At 44.6% G+C, this 11,060-nt stretch overlaps 1 protein-coding gene across 1 annotated transcript; it reads right to left on the bottom strand.

Annotated features, from left to right (window-relative positions):
• Positions 1 to 2,428: 2,428 nt before the first annotated feature.
• Positions 2,429 to 10,716, bottom strand: Purb (purine rich element binding protein B). Its single transcript, XM_013125754.3, has one exon. It carries the CDS (start codon positions 10,699 to 10,701, stop codon positions 9,733 to 9,735), a length of 969 nt encoding a protein of 322 aa, XP_012981208.2. The 5' UTR covers positions 10,702 to 10,716; the 3' UTR covers positions 2,429 to 9,732.
• Positions 10,717 to 11,060: the final 344 nt, after the last annotated feature.

Genomic DNA, 11,060 nt, shown 5'->3' with positions numbered 1-11,060 from the left:
GAGCTTTAGCACTGAATTGTTTTCAGTAAACATTACACAGCTGCCTGCTCCCAGGCCAAAGGGGAAGTGGGTTTCTGCTCAAGGTCTGGTGTCCCCACATAGTACTGCATACAATAGCTACCCATCAATTAACTGAATGAATGAATTTACAAATGATCTAACCTAAATACAGTTACTGGGATTTTTACCATGACCACCAGGTGGCTCTCATTTCCAAAAGTCTCAGCAATTCTCTTGGAAGTAAGATTGGCTTAGGGGGGGGGGACCTAAGAAGCTTTAATGTGCCAAAAGAGGATGCTCACTAGTTAATTCTTCTTCTTCTTCTTCTTCCTTCTTCCTTCTTCCTTCTTCCGGAACTATGTAGACCAGGCTGGCTTTGGACTCACAAAGAGATCCACCTGCCTCTGTTTCCTGAATGCTGGGATTACAGGTATACACAATTGTGATTTCTGCTTTTAAAAAAATCTAAAGATTTATTTTATGTGTGTGGGTGTTTTGCCTGTATGTATATATTTGCCCCACATGTATGCAATGTGCTTAAAGGCTGGCGACAGGAAATTTATGGAAAAAGTCACAGGAAAATTATGTGTATGCGTTTAAGTGTTGTCTGTATGTGCAGGATTACTTCATAAAAAGAACTAAACGATTGTCTTTTTATTTTTTTTAAGACAGGGTTTCTCTGTGTTGAGTCATTCCATTGGTCCTGAGGCACATCTTTAAGTTCAGTCTTCAAAACAACAGTATCACCACCACCAGAAAGCTTGTTAGAAGTACAGTTTCTTTCTCAGACCCAAACGCAGGAACCCATGGTTCAAGGCTTTGGGTGACTCCAGAGCAAGAAAGGCAAGGGTTCTCTGTGTAAAACACACTCCAGGTTTTCTTAGCCAAAGGACTGAAGACAATGCTGGAAGGATTTTTCCTAACCTTTCTTAGCATGCTCTATTTCAACCTCCGTGTAGCATGCATCATTCAAGCATGGGGCAGGGCTACAAGGAAAAGCTGTACATTAAAGACCGGTTTGGCAGGATCCCTAAGACTTCAGTCATCTCCTCTTCCTTAAGATCCCACAAGGGTTTTCAGCCCTGACTACACAGTAAAATTACCTTGGGGGAACTTAAAAAGGTCCACCCACCAGAACTCCTGTCTAAGATTCTGGTCCAGTTGGCCTGGACATGAGTACCCCAACTCCCCAAGTTGTTCTGTCCCCATCACTAACCAGTGCCAGACTGTACAAAGGCATAATCACAGGAAAATTATATGTATGCATTTAAGTGTTGTCTGTATGTGCAGGATTACTTCATAAAAAGAACTAAATGTCTTTTTGTTGTTCTTCTAGACAGGGTTTTTCGGTTGTCTGGCTATCCTACACTCCCTCTGTGGACCAGGCTGGCCTTGAACCGACAAGAGATCCGTCTGCCTCTGAGTGCTGGGATTAGTTCTGTGCCACCGCCAGGCTTGTCCTTTATTTTATTTATTATGTATACAGTATTCTGTCTGCATGTGTATGTCTGCATGACAGAAGAGGGCACCAGATCTCATTACAGATGGCTGTGAGCCACCATGTGGTAGCTGGGAACTAATCTCAGGACCTCTGGAAGAGCAGTCAGTGCCATCTCTCCAGCCCCTTGTCTCATTTTTTTTAAGACAAGGTCTTTCTATGTAGTTCTGGCCAGCCTGGAATTTGCTATGTACACCAGGCAGGCCTTGAATGAGCTGAGATCCACTTGCTCGGATTAAAGCTGTGTCAGCACAGCAGTTAAGCTCTCATCTCCACCAGTTCCATCCTTCACTTTCAGACTGATGCCTAGTGCAATGGTCTTCCCAGGTGAGCAGAGTCCTGAAAACCTCAAGGAGTCTGGCCAACAAAACGTGCCGTTTAGCGTCCTCACTCTCAAGTCTACCGTGTGCTCCAGAAGCTAAATGCAAGTGTCATCACTCTGACCGTGGATCAAATGTGTGCCTGTCTGTCTTGAAAAGGCTCTGTGTCAGCCTGACAGGTATCCATGAAAAGCAGTTCCAGGGACAACGAGCTTGAGAACTGGCCAGGACCACTGGACATAATCATATTGGTTTTCCTCTATCATTTGGGCAAGAGAAGATTGACCCAATTTGTTGCTTAGTCAGTCCTTCAACTGTTGATAAACCAGGAACCATCTGGGCAGCAAGCTTTCGTGAGCCCTTCTAAACAGCACAACAAAGAGGAAGTTTTATGGGCCAAGCATAAAACTACCTGCTCTGACTTACTCCACAGACACCTTACTAAGAAGGATCACAGGAACCCAGATGATCTCAAAGTGGATAGACCTGGGGCCACTTCAGGTGGGGGGGACTCCCTCAAGCCCACACCCATCTGTGAATCACAATGGATAGTTTCCTCCCCAATCACCACGGAATCCCTTAAATAAGAGACATCAGCACAAGAATGTCATTCACTTTTCCGCATACTTTATTTGTTACAAACATACAATTTTTTAAATATAGACTGTAAAACTCCATTTGCAAAAGTCTGCTATTGGAAGGAGTGCACACCAGCAGGAAGGATTCTTAAACTTTTTATTTCTATGAGTTTTTCTGTCAGTTTTGCTAGTTAGTGGTAAATACGGGACCCGCCATTTTACAGACCTGTCTGAAGCTTCTGGCTGTATTCACATTGCTCTTTGAAGCAGCCCTGCTTGTCTCACAATTCATCAGAATCTGAGCTTCAACCTACAGGCGGTGAGGTCACCAGCCCGTCTGGACTCTGCTTTGAACGGTTTTCAGGAAGTGTGGTTTCTGGATGGGTACTGCACTTCATGGATTGTTGAATTGCCCATGCAGCTGTGTTTGTTAAAGTGCATTCTTCTTTTAAAAAATAAGAGGAATAATCTTTACTCTTTAACCAAGGTACTTAAAAAAATGAACTTTTTGGTCTCTCAGCAGATATTTCCCAAATTGATCCTACCACTACAAATTTTAGTGTTCTATTTACAAATGTTTATAGGGTTCTGGGTGGAGGGGACCTTACAAAACCAAAGGTGCAGCTTCACTTGAAGCAGAAACCAGCTTTACAAATCCATACACAGGCATACACACTGGTTCACGATGCATAATAAGCATGTTGGTATTTACAGACTAAAGACTTTCCAAACCCTCTTTAAAGTAATTCCAACCTAAGCTAATTGTACATCTAGAGCAGGAGGCTGTCTCCTGTTCTTGAGATTTGGCTTTAACTCATTCAAATGACTTCTGCAGATTCGTGACTAGGACACCAGTCCCAGCTTTGGAGTGAAGAGCCTAGCTTAACAGACCACTGTAGACAGGACAGGCAGTGAAGATTCCTTCAGGACACAAAGTGTGTCATCTGCACTGCACTCACAAACTGGAAAGACATCTGCATGAAGATTCACAAGAGTAAATGCCTCACGAGACTGTTCTAACTTCAGGAAAAAAAAAAGTCCAAATACACTGACAATTGTAATTTCAGATTACCGAGGTCTTGGGAAAGTAACTAAAATATACTTGCCTGCCACCAAAACACGAAAAACCATTCTTGAAGTTAAGTCATGATGACCTACAGCCAAGTCTCTAGACTTTTTGCCCAACCTCCTGACTTTTCAGACTCCTGAGAGCTTTGGTTCAACAGATAGTGACGTGGGTTTGGAGAAAAGGGTTCATTATAAATTCCTCCAACATACTGTGCTCAGGGATATAATCCTGCTCATTTTCTTGGACTTCCTGCATCTGTATTTTTCTAAGACAGACATTTAAAATGGAAGAAACAAACTTCTTGTCACTCTATTTCCAAACACTAAGATTAACCAACCATCGTGATCTTGCAACACAGGGCACAAAATATTTTGCCTTTAAGAACTAAAGAATTTTGTTGAAAAAGTCAGCCACTGAAGAGTTCCTGAAGGTGGGAAAACGGACACCTGTGCCTTGTGCACTTCACTAGTGGACACTGAACAGCCCCGCACTGCTTTCTCTTCGGAACTCTGGACCTATATTTCAGAGCACAAAAGTGATCCCTCTTAGCCACGTCAGTGGGCAGTAATGTAGTGGGCATAAAATTTAACCATAGAACCTCATGCTTATTTAAAGTTAAAATCTTTCTTCAAGTGTTAGAATCATGAAAAGGCTTTAACTTCTAACAAAGCTATATTCTCTTTATTAGAAGTCCTACTGAAACTACAAATATGGCATTTACGGTTTTAACATGGCTCTCTACCTATCCAAATTGGAATGTCCAATTCAAGAGGCATTTGATTTTCAATTGAAAGTAAAAGTGAATACAGGTGGTTACAAGGTTACATTGGTAGCTATTTCCTATTTCATCAGGAAATATAAAATACATTCATAAAGGCCTTAATTTGGGTCAGGAGTGCACACATCAATGGGACTTAGTAGGGCAATAAATCTTCATGGTACAACTTTATTCTTTTTCCATTTTCCAAATTTAATCTTCAATATTGACAACTGGATCCCATTTGTTCACATAAAAGTTTATTAAATCCGTCAGTAATGAAACTAGATTCAAACTGTGAGAAAGGTAACTTTAACTAGCAAAGTCAGAGATACCTATAGTATTCCCCATTTGTGAGGCTAGCTATCTCTCGAAACTTCTGGGGGCTAGTATTTGAAAATAATTTAGGTTTTCTAAATTAAAAGCAGGGGAAATGAATTATACTTTGCCATTTCCACCTTACATCTGAAATTTCCAACAGGACAGGACATGAACTTTTTTTTTTTAATATATATTTTAAGGTAAACGTGGCTCTTTTTTTCTTTTTTCTTTTCTATAAACTACCTCTCTCCCTTCCCTAGCCCCCCTCCCCACACCCACCATCTTGTCTATTGAAGGGAGTTATGACTCTTTAGGAAGACAGCTAATTGATTTACAGTACTCTAAAACCAACCCTGAAAACAGATAATCTCATTCACTTACTATAACTTCAGTGCTGTTGTTGACAGAAAAGAAAAAGTTACCTTAAGGCTCAAGGGAAAGCAACTTATTAAATTGTGAATGCAGCATTGTTTACTCTCCCATCCATTGGAATCTAGCAAATGCATCCTAATCAAGAATACAAACTTTCTAACATTAGCAAAGATCTCTATTCTCCTTACATAGAACAATACTCAGAAGTGGATTATCTAGGGGCCTGAGAAACCATGATCCACATCACACATGATCCATGTATTTCATGTTCAAAAGTGCTTTATCTTTGAGAACTACATCAGGGTTAAAATGGAAATATACAATGCAAAGTCACTTGACACCTTTTCAAGTGAAGTAAGTACCAAGTGGGAAAGGAGCAAAAAGATGGAGGCTCTGCTCTCTGAACAGGCCTTGCGTGTGACTTTCAGGGTGTACTAAATCAAAACTGTCTGAAGAATCGGTGACAGTGGGCTCTTGCACCACTGTATTTCAAAACCTGAGATTGGACACCAAAGCAGTCAACTCTGTTACTCATCAGAGCAATTCTGATACTTCCTAAAAATAGGAGAAAACTCAATTAAATTCAGGGTCAGAAAACATTAATGCTCCCCAATCAAAAACATGATATTAAGAGTGCTGCAGAACGACCACTCTCAGCAAACAGGTCATTTTAACACAAGCATAAGCCACTTCTTCCCCTTCTCTCTGGTCAAGGCCACACAATTTTCAAATGAATATCTACTGAGAGATCAGTTGTGCATTGGACAAAGTACCATAATTGGGTTAAAAATGAAAACAAAATTTACAGTGAAGAATACTTATGTGCATGACTTACACACTCCAGCCTCTCTCCCTCCATCCACCTCAAGGGCGAGGTGGATGCAAATAGTCGCCTGTGTAGATTGTTCTACACCCTGTAAAGCCAGTCAAGGTCACATTAACAAAGCGTCTTCAGCAACTCTAGTGCTTGAAGTGTGCAGTCATTTACAGACCACTCAATATGAGGGCATTATTATAACCAGCCTCTTTTGCCCACAACCCTGCATTTTCAGGTTAAGACAGGATAATTGTTTTGTTTTGAGAAAACCGAAGCTTGAATCTTTTAAAAGACCTGCAGTTTACTGCAAAGTGACCCAGAGGTAACAAAGGAAGCAGGAGGCTAATGGCTGCCTGAACCAAAAGCCTCTCAATCATTTTGCAGTAAACAATTATGGAAAGTGACATGACGAGTAGCATGTGTGCGTCACAGCTACAGTCTGTTGCACCACCTACACGCCCTCAACAGATACATAGGGTGTCTGGGTTTTTGGTTTGCTTTTGTTTGATTTTTGGTGCCACGCAGATTTGTTTTGTTTTGTGCAGCATACGCACTGAAGAATTTGCTGACAAGAACTGCCGTTAGACTTGCTGAAATGGAGGTGGAGAGACAATAGAAACCATTAAGAAGTAGTAGGCTCTCTGCATAGATTTTTTCCCCTTCTCTTTGATTTTCTTAAAAACATGTTTATATACAGTAGCCTGAGAAACATTTCAACAATAATTTGAAATGGAGTTTTTGCTCCAACTTCTCAGGAATGTGACTATTTTCATTAGCTGGGATATCTGCCAAATTTAAAAGAAAAAAAAACCCAACTCTAAATTATTCATAGTAGCACTTCAAAAACAAAACCGGAAAGCTGGTAGCTTCCCATAATTTGTACAATGCCATTTTCTGACAGGAGTTAACAAAGACCAACACCTTCAAAAACTAGTATTTATGAGCTGACTCTCCACATTTGCAGATTTCTATTGTCCCTAACCCTGGGATGAGGATCAGTGAGATGCTACAATTAATCCCCAACCTTCTACTATCTTCCTACAGTGGGAAGAGAGGCCATGAACCACCCCCTGCAGGAGAAATAAACCTTAGAGATTGGTTAAGACTTAAAAACCCACCACTATGACATTTACCACTTAATCTTACAAAGGCAGGTCAAAATTTTAATATAAATTACTTTTGCCAACACATAGCTTATGCATTCTTTGCTCCTTTTTTTGGAGGATTCTCAAATTGATATCTAAAGATTTACATATGATATATTACTGTTATATGGTCTAATGACTAAGAAAATTTCTCTGGTAACCAAAGCTGACGCCATATATGGTAGTGTTCTTGGCATATGCTCTATATGCCTCAGACCACTTCCACATTCTTTCTATTCAGCTAATTATAGCTTAGTAGCCACTGGTGAAGGATTGTGAAGACCCTGTCATTTCTACAGAATAGAAAGGCAAGGCTAGTTACTGCAATTCAGCCAAATAAAAGAAAAACAAACAAAAAACAAAAACCAACCCCTTGAAAAGGAGAGGTACTGCACCTTTGCAAAATTGAACTGGCTCACTGCAGCTGAGCAACAGAACCACCACTGAAGCAAGAAAACAAGTTGGTCTATACAGGAATTGTACATGATTTGAAAATGAAAACGTTACAGCAATCAACAAAAAGCTGCAACCTTAATTTTCATTGCTGCCTCAGAGCTTGAAACTATAAATAGTTTCTGCAAACCTAATGCTAGCTTCTCAGCTCCTTTACTAAAAGTAGGAATTTGTTCTCCGCAGCAAAGAAACAAACACTCAAAACACATAGGTAAATACAGCAGGACATTATTGAAAACAGCTGCCTTGTAGTACAAAATACAGTACAAGTATACGGATGTCATTAGAACATCAAAAATACTATTGCTCCCATACAATTTAGGAAACATTCTTTGCAACGGAGAAAAATTTAAAAGGAAAGCTTTAAAAAAATCTGTTTAAAAATTCTACTGTGGATGATCAGAGTAGAGAAAGTCTGTAAGGGCACCAGTGTCTGTGGCTCTCCCAGTTTAAGTCGAAGATCAACAATATTCTGAATCAGTCTAATTTTTTCCAAAGCCTAATTTTATATGCACAAATATTTCCCTCCCTCTCAGCCACAGACTCAAAAATGACCTTTTTGTGTATTACTTATTTCCCAATAAATACAAAAAGATTGTATAGATTGAATACCAAAATAAGATAATAAAAAGGATATGCAATAAATTAAAAAGGCAGCTCAAATAAAGGGCAGGCATGCAGTTAAAAAGAAATACTAGGATTGTGGAGGTGGGGTTACTTGCCTCCTGGTTCTTGAGAAGGTGTCACACAAATACCTGAAAAACTTTGGAAATAACATTAGCTCCCATTCAATTCAAAGTTGCCTAGGTCTATGACATTTCTAGGAATACCTTTTGATGGGGTGGGGTTAACTTGATTAGAAAAATCACTTATACTGAAAATCCATTTAAAATATAGAAGAGGCGATCCTTGAAAACCCCAACTTTTATTCTTGAAAGACAGCTGGATAAACTGGCAATTGCCAGTTTGTTGAAATTTCAAGATGGTATAAAAAACGCTTCCAGGATAGAGTCAGCATTCACGGTCACTTCAGTTCCATTCACAGATGGATTTCAGCCTCCACCGGGTGCAACGCTTGAATCATTCATCCATCATTTGCCAACTTTGATTGTGAGGTACTGAATACTATGGATCAAGTTCTTAAAAATTTATTTTAAAAGAATAAATGATGCTGGAATTCTGGACCTGAGGATGTCAGGATTTATTTCAGTAAATCCACAGATTAAACTGAAGGTAACTTAAGACTTCAGTTCTGGTTGTTTCCAACTTCTCCGTGAGGATGTATATTCCATTAAAGCTCAGGCTTGTAGCCACACTGTTCCTTTTTGCAGATAGTCAAGTTTTTAGGTTTAAAATGCAGCCAGCCAGTGGCTGTAACAGCCGAATTAGCCATAATTCACTAGCCCATATGGTGGAGCCACAGGGACCCAGCTCTCACTCATGGTAAGCCATTTCTTGGTAATGACCTCCATACTGGAGAGATCAAGGGAAGAACTTTAGTGAGCAGCTAGCAACCCACTCAAATAATCCATCTTGTGCTTTATTCCTGACCTCTTGTGCCTACCTCAGCAATCCCCATTGTAAAATTGCTTTTGGAAAAAAAAAAAAAGGCCGGCTCTTAAACTCTTTTAGTAATGGATTCTAGTTCAAGCTTTGATATCTGAATTCATCTGCATCCCGGAAAACAATTCTGCAAAGACAAGACAGGGGCCTTGGTCCAGGTTCCATGCAAAACCGTTTTTTTTTTTAAATGGATCCGATTGGTTTTTGAGTTCTCCGATGGCTTCTTCAATTCTTATCTTGCCCTGTCCATGATTGTGTAAAATTGCATTCCTTTTCATAAACCTGTACCCTCAGAACCGGGTAACTGCAAAGGCCTCTTTCTTCTCAAAAGATTCCATTAAGACCTAGATCCAAAATGCTGATTCGATGAAGGTGAAGGGATTAGACGCTGCACGGTGAGGCCTGGAGGGATGGATCCTAAGACCAGACTGCCCAGGTACAAACAAATTCAACTGTTATCAATGGATGAGCCTGGGGAACTCGGATGTGGTTTTTGTCCCAGACGTTCGAAGACCTGTTCCCTCCAGTGTTATCCTGATGAATTTACGAACCTCGGTTTTAAAACAGAAGCTGAGACTTTTGCGCAGGTGAGGAGATGCTGCTGGCCTCTTTGCAGGTTGCTGGCAGTTCCTTGGAACTTAACTGCTTTTCTCTAATTGTCTGTGACTGTTTCCTTATGGTTATTTCTCTTAACTATATTATTTTAAATTCTCTTTTCTCCGTCTGCGGCCTCCCCTGATCCCTCTCCACTAGCTCACTGGGGACGAGGAGGAAAGGGAACTGTCTAGCCAAGGGGACGGTGGTGGGGTGGGGGAGGCCGGCACGGGAAAGCTGCCGGTTCAATCCTCGTCCACTTCCTCACCCTCGGACTCATCGCCGCCGCCGCTGCCCCCACCGCGCCGCTCGTACAGCTTATCCCTCTGCCGCTCCTGGATTTCTTTCATCTCATCTGCATACCGACAGAAGGCGCCTCCAAACTTGCCCCAGGCCTTGAAGGGCACGGTGATGGCATTGCGGTAGGACGGCTTCACCTCGCTCACGCGCAGGAACACCCCGTACTTGTTGCAGCCGACGTCGAAGAAGAAGCGTTTGGAGTCCACCGTGATGGAGGTGCCCTCCGGGAGCTCTCCGTACAGGCCGCCCCCGGGGCCGCCGGCGCCGCCTCCCGGGCCCCCGGCCAGCTCGTCGTCCTCGCCCCCGTAGTCGTCGATGAGCTTGGCCAGCGCGTCGCGGAACTCGATGAGGCCCTGCGCCGGGAGCGCGATGGTCTGGCCGCTCTGCAGGCCGCCGGGCCCGGGCCCCCCGCCGAAGCCGCCGCCGCCGCGGTTCACCGTCTGCCGGATGCGCAGGAAGCGGCCGCGCTGGTTCTCCTTGAGGTCCAGGTAGTACTTGCGGTTCTCGCGCACCAGGAACTCGCTCTTGAGCGCGCGGCGCGGCCCGCCGCCCTCCTCGGCCCCCGCCGCCAGCTGCTCGGGGCTGCTGGGACCCAGCTGCGCGTAGTGCTCGATGAAGTCGCCCAGCGAGTCGCGGAACTCGGCGGCCACCGCCATCGACAGCGTGAGGCGGCTCTTGGAGCCGCCCGCGCCCACCTCGGCGATCTTGAGGAAGCGGCCCTTGGCGTTCTGCTTCACGTCCAGGTAGAAGCGCTTGTTCTGGATGTCCAGGCGCTTCGAGGCCAGCTCCTGCGTCTCCTGCTCGCCGCCGGGCCCCCCGCCGCCGCCACCGCCGCCGCGGGGCGCGGGCTGGAAGCCGCCGGGCCCGCCGCCGCCGCCGCCGCCGCGCTCGCTGCCGCTGTCGCCGTCCGCCATCTTCTCGGCCGCCGCCTCGCCGCCGCCCGCTGCGCTCGCGCCCCCGCCCTCCGCCCTGCGGCTCGCGCTCCGGGGCCCCCCAGCCTCGCCCGCCGGCTCCTCACGCGCGCCCGCCGCTCATCGCCGGCCGCCGCCGCCCCCCATCGCCTCCGCGCCCCGCCCCCGCGGCTTCCGTGCTGCGCGGCCCGCTTCCGGCGCGCGGGTCTCGTGACGTCACTCCGCCCCGCCCGCCGCCGCCGCCGCCTCCCCGGCCGGAAGACCCAGCCGGGCGGCGGGGCGCAGGGGTGACGTCACTGGCCACGCCAGGCGAGCGCCCTGCGGTTCTCCGGGTGGCCGCCGGCTTCGGGGCGTTTTCTTCG

The sequence above is a fragment of the Mesocricetus auratus genome, unplaced genomic scaffold (assembly GCF_017639785.1).
Source record: "Mesocricetus auratus isolate SY011 unplaced genomic scaffold, BCM_Maur_2.0 Super-Scaffold_100006, whole genome shotgun sequence".
In the NCBI taxonomy this organism is placed as follows: Eukaryota; Metazoa; Chordata; class Mammalia; order Rodentia; family Cricetidae; genus Mesocricetus; species Mesocricetus auratus.
The sequence above is the reverse complement of the archived record's forward strand: the minus strand, read 5'-3'. Positions and strand labels throughout refer to the sequence as shown.